General features: G+C 36.8%; 1 protein-coding gene across 1 annotated transcript; it reads right to left on the bottom strand.

Moving 5' to 3' along the window:
* Positions 1 to 1,051: 1,051 nt before the first annotated feature.
* Positions 1,052 to 13,489, bottom strand: LOC138202024 (integrin alpha-M). Its single transcript, XM_069155676.1, has 30 exons — positions 13,316 to 13,489; positions 11,665 to 11,767; positions 11,345 to 11,442; positions 10,752 to 10,822; positions 10,459 to 10,573; positions 9,455 to 9,582; positions 9,186 to 9,331; positions 8,645 to 8,795; positions 7,696 to 7,846; positions 7,359 to 7,432; positions 7,093 to 7,213; positions 6,060 to 6,196; positions 5,785 to 5,925; positions 5,475 to 5,687; positions 5,226 to 5,359; positions 4,808 to 4,950; positions 4,554 to 4,708; positions 4,259 to 4,384; positions 3,934 to 4,007; positions 3,366 to 3,507; positions 3,191 to 3,289; positions 3,014 to 3,093; positions 2,848 to 2,934; positions 2,661 to 2,730; positions 2,440 to 2,538; positions 2,279 to 2,359; positions 2,057 to 2,167; positions 1,744 to 1,857; positions 1,515 to 1,625; positions 1,052 to 1,294 (listed from the first exon to the last, which is right to left on the bottom strand). The coding sequence occupies exons 1-30, from the start codon at positions 13,350 to 13,352 to the stop codon at positions 1,199 to 1,201; spliced, it is 3,408 nt and encodes a 1,135-aa protein (XP_069011777.1). The 5' UTR covers positions 13,353 to 13,489; the 3' UTR covers positions 1,052 to 1,198.
* Between the last annotated feature and the right edge of the window lie 1,822 nt (positions 13,490 to 15,311).

Raw genomic sequence — 15,311 nt, 5'->3', positions numbered from 1 at the left:
TCGTACATAGAAATGAAATAAGTCAGAAATGTTATCTTCTTAAAATTCCTTTTAAGCAAATATATAATAAACACAGATGAAGCATAAAATAAGTGTCTTTTTTGCATAAATTCTGAATACGTAAAGCATTATTATATATTTTATAATTAATCATTTTAATTTTGAACAATAGTTTTATCAAATACTGCCATTTTCTTTATAAGCAAGCATCTTTTAAGCATACCACATTGTGTTTCAGTACATTATCTGATGAAAACTAGATTCAAACTGATGCTGTACAAACAATAAATTCTACAAATGTACACACAAAGTTTGCAGCAATAATAATAATGCAGAAATGTTTTGTTGTAGACCAGCAATAAAACTACTAAACAGTGTGGATCAAGACAATCTACAGTCACTTTGAAAAGAAAACAAAAATCCAAAGCTCCTGCCACATTACATCACACGTCTGGATAATTTGGGCTGCATTCAAAAATAACTCCCCATGTATTATAGGACACTACGTTTGCCCTGCACCGTTTTATTTTAAATATCCCAAATCTCAGTGTAAATTCTCTGGTCCATATAATGCCTGTAACCGGAATTTCTGTGCTGTGCAGAGTCAACTACATAGTAGATCAAGTCCCAACTTTTTTTCTTTTGTTGTGTTTTGATTGTGATCCCTTGTCATAGGATGCATGTGAGCGATGCGAGTAGTTCATTGATGATCATTTTTTTGCTGCTTGGACTGTTTTATTTGAATAATTTTTAGCATCCTCAAAATTTACAACTGTTTTTTTTTTCCTGTTTTTTTTACTCCCTCAAAAGGAAATTTACATGAATCCCTATAATTTATTTTGTTACCCTTTGTTGGGATCTTGACATTTAGGAACCTCCTGACATAGTAAATGAGTGGGTGAGGGAGTGATTTCAGACACAATCAAGCTACTTTTTAATGGAATTAATAAAAGCTGTGGCAGGGATATTTCATCCATAAAGCTATGCTCATCCCTTAAAAACTTGAGATGCTATACATTTTACATTTATGATATAAAACACTAAAACACAATTTATTTATTTATTTTTTTTTGCTCAGCTACAGTCAGTAAGCTATTCATACAAATGCATTCAATCTTAATGTAGCTGTGTGTGTGTGTGTGTGTGTGTGTGTGTGTGTGTGTGTGTGTGTGTGTGTGTATAAACTAATTTATGTTGTTTATTCTGGAGTGGGTGCACCTCCGTCAGCCCCTGGACTCGCTGCGTCAGCATTTTCAGTGATCATCTGTTGTAAGTTACTCCGGAAGAATCCAGCCTAAGAGGAAAAAAAAAAAAGAAAGTTATATAAAACGACTGCAATGCTACATTAGAGTCTCATCATCACCAAACCAGATGAGAGAATAACTGTAGAGCACATATTTCATAATGCAAAAACGCTGCATCTATTTATTTTCACTGACCACCTTTTACAGTAATGATTTCTCGTCCTTCATAAAGCTGCGTGCGAAATTGAGAAAGTGCGTCGTGTGTCTCACCTTATACAGGCCAGCAGTGAGTAAAGCCAGTAAAGCCAGACCTCCCAGGGATCCTCCTACAATCGCTGTGGTGAAATCTGGTTCAGGATACACTTCTACTTCAGCCACAACCTAAGATGTGAAGAGACAAAATGCAGATCAAATTCAAACACACAAATTTAAAAAAAAAAAATTTTTAATTTAATTTTTTTTTTTTTTACCTAATTAAGAGAATGTGATGTGCACTCACCTTGTGAACAGGAGGATTGTTATTAGACCCTGTTGAAAAGAAGATGTAATTGTGTTTATCGTACTCCAGACTGGCCGTGCTGGTCAGGAGGAATTTGGCAGATTGAAGTCCAATCTGAGGGGGACAAAATGAAACAGGACAAGCGTTTAAATATAACTTTTTGTGGTAAATTCATACCATAAAAACAATGGTAAAAATAAAATTATTATCTCTGAAGATTTAACCAAGATATTTTACCACTATATAGTCAGGTCCAGTTGTCAATCAAAATATGTCTCAATTTAGCACTGATCATCTACTACACATCAATTACCTGCTCTATCCATCCTGAACTAAGGTTGGCAGAGATATTGTACATCTTGCTTTCCAGTCTTCCCATGAACCTGTTGCACTTGAACACTTTGCACCTGGCTACAGAGCAGTTCTGTGGGAGAATAAAAGAAGACTGAATGCCCAGAGATCTGTTATGCGGTTTGATGTGCTTGTCCTAATATTTCATTTAAGTTTTTACTGGTAAATTTGAGTGCCTACTTACCACTATCTTACTTGTCTGTATCTGAGCAACAAAATCTTTGACGACAGGTTCTTCATCTTTGCCTCTTTGACAGTCTGGAATCTGAAACGGAGCTGATTTATGTCAGTTCAATGGCTCCTCGTTTTACCACATCCATCTATTCTACAACTGCATTTTATTACCTGCAGCAGGCTCGAATCCACCCAAATGTCTTTATCACCGAGCTTCACTGGTACCTTGATCACCGTGGTGAAATTCAGCGCCCTGATGTCATTTGTAACCTAAAAGAAGGGGAGAAAACATAAGAATAGTACCTCAGAAGATAATCAAATGTTAAGAAGTCTGAAATCAGGCAATGATCTTAAAAATACCACTGATATTAAAATATGAAGTCATATTTTACCCGGATTGATTGTTGGACTGGTGTCTGCAAATTATTCTTCCCGAAAGTGAAATTGCTGTAGCTGAGGACGCTGAACAGACATTTTAAACATTCATTTAATATTATATAATTATATATATATATTCATATATATAATTCATATATATAATTCAACCATTTCTATTGTTTCAACTGGAACAACACTGACCTTTCGATTGTCATAAAAATGCTGTACTTCACATCAATCAACTTGTTTTTGTAGTGTTCACTTGCAGTGGAGTGCTCCGGATTCCCACTGAAACCGAGAAGTAAAATGAATCTTCCAAGTTAAAGCAGGACTACCACATCCACAGTATGCAGCAGATGAACTGTACCTGGTGGCATTTGCAGTGACAAAGATCCTGCTGTCAAGTTCACTGTCGGTTTTGATCCCATAGGAGACGATGAAGAAAGCCTAAAATGAAATGAATGAGAGGGATTATCTTGACTCTTCTCTTGGCCCATCGGTCTGCACAGCAGTGAGATGAGATCTTTCTGTATAATAAACTAACCTCACTGCCGCCCTTGAAAATGGGCTTGTCAACCGTGCAGTCTGTCCTTCCTCGTGATAAGCCACCTTCGCTGTCCAAGGAGTTGCACTCAATTCTTCCCTTTTATTAAAAAAACAAAAGTAAGTGCTGCATGGAATGAAAGAGCAGCTGATCAGACTTGATCTCGATGCCTTACTTGGAGCATTGTGAACTTCCTGTAGGAGAGCCCAGCTGGGTATGTGAGAACAACACGGCTGTTGTAGGAGTTTTCCTCTCTGTTCTTCAGTGCAACTGTGACATCCAAAAGCTCATCAATGCCCACTCTAACCTCGACGGATCTGACAGATTATGAGGAAAGACAAGAATGAAGGTAGAGGAAAAGTACAGCCTTGCTACGGCCATTTTTTCAATGTAGAATTTTTCTCACTAAGAAAAAAAAATACAGATTTTTTTTAAGGGTGGAAAAAGTAAATACAGCCACTGCATCTAACAGTACATTAACATTAGAATAACTATTATTCTTTTAAAGTCTCTTTACTGAGGTTTTGTTTTTGTATAAAAATAGACCAAAATATGTCATTTGCCAAACTTTTGCATAACTATAGCCCTAGTGCTTGTGTTTTTAGTAGTCTGTGTTGAATCCAAAAACTAAAAGAAAAGCAATTCAAGAACATGGAAATCAGTCTTGGTGTAGAAAGTCATCAAGAAAATTCAAACGTGACCCCACACGCCAGCAAAGCTCTGCATTTATAACTGGGTCTCACCCGGTGAAGTTTAAGTCCACATTCAGGTCATCTACACATTTGTTGTCAGTTCCACAGTTGATCTCAAACCCTAACTGTGGAAGAGAGTAGGATGTAAATTGTTTTTGCTCACAAAGTAATTACATTTGAACATTGTTAATGATTCATGATTATTCCTGGACATGTCATAGGACTGCAGAACTCGTCGAATGGTACAACGTAAAATCCATCAAGTCCATAATGTTGCAACCATCACATTATTCAGAAAAAGAAGTGTCTGGTTTTCATATCTTCGTACAGACTATACTTTGTTGTTCAGTTAATATGGTATCTTTAAGTTACTTGCAGGATGAAAGGTTGTTGTTTGAGCCTGCTCGGCGAGACTGGGTCTGAGATTCTTGTTAGAGGGTAAACCATCAAAGGTGAATTTGAGCTCATTGGAAAGTGGATTGTGAGCATCATCTGGACAGGCCTGCAAGAAAAGGTCTTGATTATAAGAATGGATTTCTCAAGGTTCTTATGGTTGGTTTTGATTCGATTTTTCAGGACTTTTAAAAACAAAATGAGAAAAATAAAATTGTATTTTTGTTTGGCAAATTTAAACTCTCTTGCTCCTATTTACTGACGACATTATGTTTTACCTCAACATAGAATTTGGCTTTGAAGCACCATGGTCGGGTTAGATCAATAGTAACAGATTTGGTCTCCTCTCGTTGTTTCTCTCTGATGTAGGCTCGGTTGTTCGGGGCCTTGCGAGTGGCGTCCAATGTTAAAGTATAATTAATCCTTGCTTGAGCTGTAATTGATCAGAGTTTCATTTAAAGGTGACAAATGAAATGACATACAAAAATGTAAATGGATGAGCAATGGCTCTGTGGTTTAGAAAATGAGGTACCTGTTGCAACTGAGGAATGTCTGCTCATGGTAAAGCAAATGCTCGCTATATTCTCGAATGGCATTGAGCAGTCTGGATTTTTAGTTGGGATTAGGTTTGGTTGGAATGACATCGTAGCTTCTACCATTACTATAGGCCTTGATCTGGAAATGGACATAGTAGGAAAATACATGTGAACAACCTTTGGCTTTGTGGTTAATCATCAAACAGAATACCAAACTGACAAGTGGTCTGGGCTACCTGAAACAATTGGTGGACTAACCAAAATTAGTAACTAGACTTCACAATTTTCTAACCTTTCCTTCGCTCTACATACATTGCAAAGCTAAAATTTGACAAACTATTAAGGTTACAAGTTGACAAAAACGGTAAAATTACCATACACAATCTTTTTGCATTATCAGGGTATTGGATTTACCTGAGTAAGACAACTGTCCCCTTTGAACCCACCGCTAAGTCAGGCAGCCCGTCACCACTCTGGTCAAACGACAACGGACTGATCGACCTGCCAAAGTACTTCAGTCCTGACCGAACTTCAGAACCAGCAATTCTCTGTAATATTGTGATAAATCAAGCAGCAACTCGTATAAATTTTAGTTACAGTGAAAAAAGACCTTACATAGTGGATGTGTTTAATATTCTTTTGTACTTCATTGGCGTCGCTCACCTGTGAGTAAGTATGACTGATACTTCTTTGTCCTTCACCGTGGAATATGTAGACGCTGCCTTGACCATCATCCTCTGAAGGTGCTCCAACTGCCAAATCACTGAGTCCATCATTGTTTAGATCAGGTAGCACGGCAAGAGAAGACCCAAACCTACCATTTTCAGACGCAGCTCCTCTTAGTACTAATGGATCATCAAAATGACACTCGACATTCTGGTGAAAATACAAGGACGAGAGTGAATGGTTATTAAAAAGGGGACAAATAAACATATATATCAGTTTAATAGCAACAGATATAACTGTCATTTACCAAACGGATTAATCTGCAAACGTAAACCCTTCCCTCTCTATCGGGGTCCATGTACATCGGGGCAGATATGAGGATAAGGTCAGTGGTGGCGTCAGAATTCAAGTCCATGGCACAAACCTCTGCCCCAAAATATTCACCGGTCTAAAAATGCAATATGTTATCAATTAAAAGAACTGCAGTAAGAAAGACAACAATTGTTACTTATGAAAATCATTTTAATATGTTTTATGTTGTTTTGTTTTTTTAGCACCGTCAGTCTTAGTTTAAATGCATACCTGCCACGGAAAAGGTTCAATCATTTGGGTGGATTCAACTCTGTAAACAGCCATTACAACTCCTTTGTGTTGATACCTTGGAGCACCAACAACTGTCAGTGTGCCTTGTGGGGTTTCGGCAACTGCCATGGAGTAACCTGGTATTTTTAGACAAAGTAGACAACTTATGTATATTTTGCTGATTTTTTTTTAGGCATTAATTAGAAGATCATTATCATTACCTTTGCAGGGAACACAGTTGAAAACTATATATTTCAACAATCATGAATTTGTTACAACCCACAGAAGTGTGTCTTAAATTAGCTCCTCCGGTGAGTCACAAAAAAAAAACCCACTTGGTTGGGGAAGGATAATGGTTTGGGTTATATTTAGGACTTTCTAAAATTAACAGTCTGCAAACCTTTGTCGTCATGGCAACAGTAAACGGTGTTTTAAAAACATTATCCTGACTCATGGTTGGAGAAAGGAAGTGAACAGCGGTCTCCTGGTAACCTGGTTTTCCAGACCCAACTTCACTCCGGGAATATCGTGTCTGGCCACACTCCTTTGGGGATTGTTTTTAGTTGTTGCATCCCAATAGGTGTCGACCTCGGGGTTCATTTTAAAACTATTGGTGCAGCCTTTAACCAATCAGCATTTACCACCATTTACCGTATGTTGTGCACTGAAACAAACCCTTGCTCTGAACAATAGTCAGGCGGAGCGTTAGGCAACCTTCGTCATCATGGCAACAGTAAACCCAGTTTTAAAAAAAGCAGTTTTTTTTTTCAGTTGGAAAAATTGACACAAACAACGGCCTACTGCACCACTGCTGTACCGCCGTCATCTGAAGTACTTTTCATCTTCTATTTCATTGTTTATACGAACACCAGATATCACTTTAATTTAACATGTAACTGTGGGTTGTAAAATTATTTGTTATTTCGGTCAATTTTGTCATTTTCAAAAGATTAGAGAAAGGGTTGCAGTAGAGCTGTTCATTTACATGATCACATGTGCTTGTGTTGGTTTGTAATTACTGTAATATTCTTACCAAGGTAACTGTCAGGCTTCATATTCTCTGGCTCATATGAGCTCACCTTCTGGCCCGTACTGCTGTATTGCATATAGCCTCCTTTCCACTGGTTGGCACCTACAGTAGCCATCTGAATTCCCTGCGATGTAATCAGAAACATTTTAAATCAGAATTGTTTACTTTAAAACGGTTTGCTTTTCAGATGTAAAGGTTGATGCGGGTTATTTGTGTTTCTGTTTTTCTAAGACTATACTGTCCAGTGAGTTCCCGGTAAGTTTAGTTACCCCAGGTACAAACGCCACATTGAATCCTCCTTGAGACATTTCCATTTTCAGTGACTCGCCACCGGTTTGAGATCCTGTAACAATAAATTAATGAGCATTTCGGAGGCAGACTGAATAAAAAAAAAAAATCCAATTTGCAAGTTCATGCTGAAACAGTGTATAGATACAAAATTTAATTGTAGCTTCGAGTAGTAATTGCCAATGATTGTTTGCTGTTTGTTGCTGACAGAGAATGTTCTTCTTGAAATGAGAAACTAATTGTTTACTTTTTGGAACAACAACATTTACAGGAATTTCGACAATAATCAAAGTTGTTACAGCAAGTTTACATATGCACCTTCGATAGAGAAGATTCTGTCCTGCAGAGTCTGCCTTATTATTTCAAGTGCGTCAAAGCTCTGCACTTGAAACACGTGTTTTTCTGGGGGAGACGATGCAATGGTGTCCAGTTCCCGTTTTGCTTTATTGTCACTAAATGCGCTCCCCACCTAGGATTGTTGAAAAAAAAAATTTGGAGATACTTTACTGTGCAAAGAGATTTGTTTAAAAACAGATCAAAAACTGAAGCTTTTAGCTATATGTCTTATAAGGTACAATGGTTATTTTTTTTTAATTATTATTTATCTGTATTAATTGCTGTCAAATTAATGGACATTTTCTTGACTGTGAAACCTGCCAGAAACTAAATGCTAGATAACAGGCCTGCAGTACATCCTAATTAGTTTAAAAACAGGGTTTTCCATCTACAATTGGGCTTTGTCATTTATTTAGTCATTTATTTAGTAGTTTATATACATTTACATATAAGAGAACCTCCATTACATTCAAGTCAAACGAGTTCACACATTGCGGATTAATCCTATCACCACCACATATATCTCTCCGTACTTCACATAATGAGTTTTTAAATCTGATGTCTGGTGTGACATTCCCGCACTGGCTAGTACTAAGCATGCTCTATGGCCAGTAGACACTTTCACCGGCTAAGCCAGGTAATTTCAAGTTTAGCCCTTTGCTATTTTGAATGAAGGTAAAATGATTTAATCATGTGGCTCTTCTACACTTTCCAAATGGATAAAATTTAGATCGTGAAATAAGTCATTGATGTACGAAGACATTTTTCCTCCAGTTTCCACTACATGATGTATGCACAGTGTTTTTGTAATTACTCTCACTGGCAGAAGAGGGAGACAAAATTTTAAATTAATCAAATAGCATCATGTGACACTGTAGTGTCAAAACTGAAAAACACAGTCTAACTATAATTGATTAACTGTACTACTTACCCCAATAGCAAATCGAACAATGTTTTTTTGCTCAGCTAAGCGTATTGCTCCTGGCAAATTAGCATAGTCATTAGAGACTCCATCAGTAATGACGATCAAGACCTTCTTTACATTTAATCTGGACCCTCTGTTTGGATCGAAAACGTGTTGGCTGTCAAAAGAAAAATCTAATTTCAATACACCTTTATTGGGCATTTTGTAATGTTTTCTTATAATATTACTTCAAAATGCCTTTTTTTAAGCAGCATTCCCATCAACATTACTGTGATTTTACTTTGATGGATGTTTATAGTTTGTGTTTCCAGATGTGTGTGATTTATCTAAGTAATGCAAGTATAATTTTCCAAATTTAGCTCTTCTGGTTTAAATGTAGTCTTGGCTGCTACACCGTGTGGAAGTCTTTAATTCAATACAAGTGCAAACAGTGCCTCTATTGAAAGGAGTTGCATTAATCAGAATAAAAGTTCACACAGTGTTGTCAAATTCATTGGAAAGAATGATGATGTCATCAGCCCCTTGGAAATATCATGACAGCACTTACACAACATAGTTGATGGCCTTAGCTGTGAATGTTGCGCCTCCGTGTTGATATATTCTATGAATGTTTGACTCCCATGATCCAGATGTAAAAAAAGTATCAAAGAAATAATGGATATCGGGCGACCTGGAGAACTGGGTGATAGAAAACTGAAAAAAGGGAGAAAAAGTGTAAAATGTGAATATTTAACAGTCATAGAAATAACTGCAAATGGTTGCATTATTTTGTGTCTGTGCTACGATTTAACTGATAGCGGTGCCACAATCCCTCACCTGCGTTTCTTTTGACAGAAATGTCTGCACCAGCTTTTTCACAAAACTTTTCATTGTCTGAAAATCTATGCTTGAGACGCTGCCTGAACCGTCCAACAGAAAGGCAATGTCTGCTTGCGCTGGGCACCCTGCCAAAGACATTAATCAGAAATTTGAATAATTTGAAAAAAATTCAAAATATCATATTGTGTCCTATTATGCAACAAACACACTCTCAGTAAATTCTCAGTAAATGGACTTAAAATACAGACTTCTCTTTTAATTTCCTCATGAAGCCTTTCAGTATACCTGCATTTACTGTACTGACTACATCATTAATCTTTGCTTTCTGTCTGTAAATGTAATTATATTTGATGCTAAATTTAAAACGTGTTCATATTGTTGGAAATTATAAAAAATTTGTGATTATACAAATTTAAAAAGAGAAGCAAGCTAATCGATGGTTATCCAAGTTCGAAGTTATCAAAGTTTTTTTTAAAGTTTTTTTTTTTTTTATCTTGAACTGCTTGTAGAGGTGTTACTACATGTCAAAGATTTAGCTTTAAATACAATTATTTTTTATCTCAAAATTTGCATTGACTTCTCTTAACTTAAGAAATGTTCTTTTTTTTTTTTTTTTTAAATTGCACCAACGCCTTTCCCTTAGGAGGAAGCTCAGTATTTTGCAAAATGGATATTAAATGAATCTTTATTTCATTGAAATCATGTGTTTTTCCATCACTTTCTACTCTGAAGTTGAGCCAGATGTTAAAATATTGTTGAAAATAGGTTTAGCATATAGGATAAATGTGTAATTTAAATTCAGTCCTTATCTCAACTCATCCTGTTGCATTCATCAACAAGACACGTAGGACAACATAACTTGTGAGTGACTTTTATTTATTCAACAAATTTTGAAGCCAAAGTTTGTTTTACTATTTCCAGCTTCCTTAAAAATGTATTCAATTTAATTCAGTATTAGTTCATTATATGGATGCATTTTTACAAACACAATGTAATGTTACCTTCAGCAGAAGAAGGTACAGGAAGTCCAAACTGGTTAGCATTGTCTATCTGAAAGCACACACCGTTGTACAGGGTGATACTTTTACAGTCCTTCGGGATGGTCGGGCCACATACCTGTAAGGAAACAAAGTTAAATCTTGATTAACAGGTAAATGATTAATTTCCTGCCCCTTATTGAGGCTGCAAGCAGAGGTTTTTACTAGCGCATAGAGGTGAAATTGATTTTGACTGACCTCTGAACTTTAATTGATATTAACAATGTGCCGGAGATTTCAGCAGCTTACTAACTTACCATCGTGTTTTGTGTTCCGTCATCACTTTTCATTGTCAAACCGAGAGACATATTGACTGCAAACGCCGGCACTGCAGTGAAAGCATTCAACCGTTGTTAAAAACAATTTAAGTGACAACTAACCACCAGAAGTAAAACACTTTCCCATGAAATGTAGCAACTATTAGCAGCATTATTTCATTTAGACTCACTGTAATGTAAAACTGATAATCATGGCCGTTATCACATTACTTTGTATATCGTATACTTTTAACGGGACGAAATGCAAAACACAATTTGATTTCACTGTTGAGTCCTAAAGTCTTCACAAATAAAGGAAGCTGGAACAAGTGTAATCTTATTTTTCCTGTTTTACTTCAGCAAATGGCAAGTAAGTCAATAACAATTTTAAGGCTAAATCTCACTGGCAATATCGCTAATATAGTAACATTTACTATTTAATTAAAAAATTGAAAGTGTTCTTCAACTGTCATATGATCCATTCAAGGTTGTGTCCCAAGATCTGTTGAGAAACTGTTTGTTGGTAAAGTAGCTTTTAGCGTCATAGTTTCAGCACATCCCATCAAGACATTTAGAAATTAATGGTTGCCTACCTTCAACTGGCATAATTTGGCAATTTTCAATGGTGCAATGATAGATTTGCCCCCTTCCATTTTTTGAGTACTGTTCAAGAGGGGCACTGACAAGCAAACTAAGGAAATAAAACCAGAAAAACATTTGAGAGTCTGGGTAATAACAAAGTAGTGAAAGAAACCCCATATTTTTCTATATAATTGCATGCTCATGTCCTCATCACTGTGAGGCATGCACACAACAGAGATGTCACTTGGGGGCAAAAAAAAAAAAGTTTTTTTAAGCAGGCGATATTGTGTGTGGTAGATGTACACATTTAAAACTGCACGATCTGACTTACTCTGATTGTCTTTGCACCACCTGGTAGCCAAAACCTGCAGCAGGGTTCCCCAGAGACTTCCAAGCAACAGGATCGATATTGAAACAAAATGCAGCTTTTAACACTGAGAAATAAGGAAGAAAGAACCACACTGTTTATCTTACGTAAAGCCACAATGTGTCAAATAAGGATGGGATTATAGCCACTTTAATTATTGTAATCCAATGTGGTTTTGTTTGTTGAAGAATGTATACAGTCTCTATTATTCCTGTCAGTCTATTTTTCGGGTGGAGCAGTGTGACTTGAGCTCCGCCTTTTTGAACACCACTAGGGAGCACCACAGTCAAAGAAGTTCTGATCATGGTGACTCTCAGCAATTATTCATTTGTGGAGTCTGTTTTCTGCCTTTCTGTTTACTTTTGATTTGTCTTTGTGATAAATCCTCTGTTTTTTAAAAGCTGAGACATTACATAAAAGACAAGACACTATTTTCCATAGCAACAGATAGGAGGCCATTCTTGGACACAAGCCTTCACATAGGATTTCCTGACATTCAGTAATTCTTGTTGCCTAGTTAATGCCCTCTTCTTTGGCCTCTGCATGAGGTTTTCTAAAAGTAGCCGATATGATGTGAAAATATTTTTTTGGTTATCAATGACTTTAGAGTCACAAGACTTTGTATGAATATATAGCAAAGTGCTTTTGTCTGAGACCTTAGGTAGATATTGAGACATTTTAACTTACTGGACTTTTCAACGTTTTTGACGATAACATTATGTGATAACTCCGCTGTTATTGTTTTCTGAAAAATATCCATAAATAAGATTACATCTTGATGAGGTTTTGCTCTTTCTCATAGTCTCTACAGCCTCAGTCAGGCTCCTGTCGCCTTTGTGGCTTCAAGATATACCGAAAATACTGGACCACAGATGTATACTTATGTCTGTTGTATTTTGACACTGTCTTAACTGCGACTTGACTTAATATATACTGAAGTAAACTCAACCACCGGTTGCAGAGAAAATGAATGTGCCTGTAGGGATGGTGCAAGTGGGATAGATAAGTAGGGTGTATCTAGAGAATGCAAAGCCTCCACTCTCCTGTAACCATGCACAGCCCAAGTGTGTGTATATAATGAATGCATGAAGGATCTTATTCCACAGGTGGTTATGGGCCCACGATCAAGAATATTGTTTTGTGTGTGTGTGTGTGTGTGTGTGTGTGTGTGTGTGTGTGTGTGTGTGTGTGTGTGTGTGTGTGTGTGTGTGTGTGTGTGTGTATTTATGAAGTTTTTCTGTGAAAGAATTCTGATATTCAAACTAAAAAAAAAAAAAAGTATTGTTTGGTGAACTTAAGCTGCTCACATAGCTTACAATAGTATAACAGCAGAGGCAGGTTGTCTAATTTACAGAGGATTAAATGAGAAATAAGGAAATAATCATCTCAAAATGGTTTTCTAGTTAGTGGGGTTACAGTTATCAATCTTTTCTCCCTGGAATTTTGTTTAAATACCACAAATAATAGTTGTCTATAAAAACAAATGTGGCTGTGCAGTTTGGAGCTGCCCAAAATATAAATAAACCAAATAACAGATTTATATTTTCAATGTCAGAGCTGAAATTCATCTTTTCACAATGTTAAGACTAAATCTGTAGGCACAAACTTGTCTTACCTGATAAGAGTAGTGGAACAGTAACTATCCAGTCCATTGTGTTACTCCCATGGAAAATAACTAAAAGTGTGATGTATTCTCTAAATTCAGAGATGTATTTAGAAACGGTGGGAGGTAACTACTTCTGCTACTTGTAAAATGTCAAAGGGTGAGATGTTGGAAGCAAAATGTAGAAATGATGTGACATCAGCTCAAAGCCAAGGCAGTTAGTTTGAGGAAATCTTTTGTAGGAGGGGTTAACAGTACAGACACTTTCTTTTTTTCACAAAGCATCAGTATTGTTTAATATTGATCCAGTCCTTCAACAATGTTTTTTTTTTTTTCAAACCAAGCATATACATTCATTGACAAGTTAATTAAAACAAATTAAATATAACCTTACCTTGATAACATATTGTAATGTGTTGGGATAGGCGATGGGGTTAAGGTGTTAATGTTTTTAGTTCTTTGCCCAACCGTGTTAGTGATTTTCATAATAATTCTACTGTGTTTCTATACTTCTACATTCTATGTTATGACAGAAAGCATTCAGCACCATGAGTGAAGTGAGTTGGGCATTATTGTAAAGATCCTGCAGTGAAAGCGTTTAACCTTGCTAAAAAAAATTTAAATGACATCTAACCGCCAGAAGTAACACTTCCCCATGAAATGTAGAAACTATTAGCAGCATTATTTCATTTTGACTCAGTGTAGACTTTTTTTCAAAAGGGTCTTTACAATAACGCCCAACTCACTTCGCTCATGGTGCCGAATGCTTTCTGTCATAACATAGAATGTTCTCGTGGCATCTTCTACAGTCAAATAAATAACATTGTGTGTGAGGTGTGAGGGTTACGGGACACAGCATCTGCACTCAAATAAAGTTCATCTCTCTGTCTGATCTTTACCAGAATCCCTGAGCTATTACAACATAATTTATGGCAGCTCTTTGGCAGGGACTTTGTTCTTTAAGAAAACAGAAGTGGATTTCAGGAAGTGAGTAAAGTTTAGTTTTTCCTTTTTTTTTGCAGATACTGTTCCAAACAGCAAGAAGGCTTGTTGAGCATTACAGTTGTGGTAGACAAAAGGGAAAAGCTGATTAAAAAAAATAATTGCTGTCCTTCTTTTAGATAATAATACTTTGTTTTTTTTTGTTTTTTCAAACACTGCTGTTGGTGACTCTTGTCTCTGCTTCCAAGACCAATGTGAGAAAGTTAAATTTTAAATTATGAAAATATCTGAATTGATTATCTGTCCCACTCATCAAGGCGGGACTGATGTGGTTCAAATAAGTCTCCTCGTGAATTAGTAAACCTAAAAATAAATAAGGCCCATTTCTCCTTTTTGGTAGACTTCCTCTGCATTGTCTAATCCCATCTGTAAGTCACTAAAACTTTTACAATGTGTCTGTTTTATAACATGAGTGTACAATAGACCCAGTATCTGGTTACTTCATGTTTGGCGTTGGCTGTTTAAACTTGATTTTCAAAAGAGAAACAATAGTAGATGTTGTGTGAAGACAACAAATCTGCCCATGTACACGAATGCGAAACCTGCCTGGCTGAAAGATGATGAACTGGATCACAATACTTGTTTACTGCATGCAATAGTGCATGCTGCCTCATTCAGCAGTTCACCAGTGAGCCTCCTCCAGAGTTGTAAAATGTGTACAACTTTTGAAATACGTTTTTTCTGCTTTGATCTGAGTGTGAGAAAATGTACTGAAAGTAAAATGTTGTACAACTCGACTGCACAACACGTACAACCTTCACCATGGTTTGTGATCTACCTCTTCCTGCCAAGCAAAGACGATCGAGAAAGGTTGTGAAAAGGTTAAGGACCACCGCACCATGTTGCAGTGTCTGGTTTGGGTTTCTAAGGGCAGGTTAGCAATGGAGTCACATGCTCTCAAGGCCTCTGTGTGTGTGTGTGTGTGTGTGTGTGTGTGTGTGTGTGTGTGTGTGTGTGTGTGTGTGTGTGTGTGTGTGTGAGTGCGTGCGTGCGTGCGTGCGTGCAT

Source organism: Embiotoca jacksoni, unplaced genomic scaffold (assembly GCF_022577435.1).
Source record: "Embiotoca jacksoni isolate LCO1_2020_lvr unplaced genomic scaffold, fEmbJac1.0.p SCAF_20, whole genome shotgun sequence".
Lineage (NCBI taxonomy): Eukaryota > Metazoa > Chordata > Actinopteri > Embiotocidae > Embiotoca > Embiotoca jacksoni.
Note: the sequence above shows the minus strand (reverse complement) of the source record. Positions and strands in the feature narration are given on the sequence as shown.

What these genes read in the sequence shown, in the direction of transcription:
- LOC138202024 (XM_069155676.1), bottom strand. Translation starts at nt 13,352, where the DNA reads ATGGACTGGATAGTTACTGTTCCACTACTCTTATCAG. An exon ending in AAACAACAACCTTTCATCCT is followed by an intron (nt 4,008 to 4,258) that starts GCAAGTAACTTA and finishes TCTCTTCCACAG; the next exon opens with TTAGGGTTTGAGATCAACTG. An exon ending in GTGGACTTAAACTTCACCGG is followed by an intron (nt 3,508 to 3,933) that starts GTGAGACCCAGT and finishes ATAATCTGTCAG; the next exon opens with ATCCGTCGAGGTTAGAGTGG.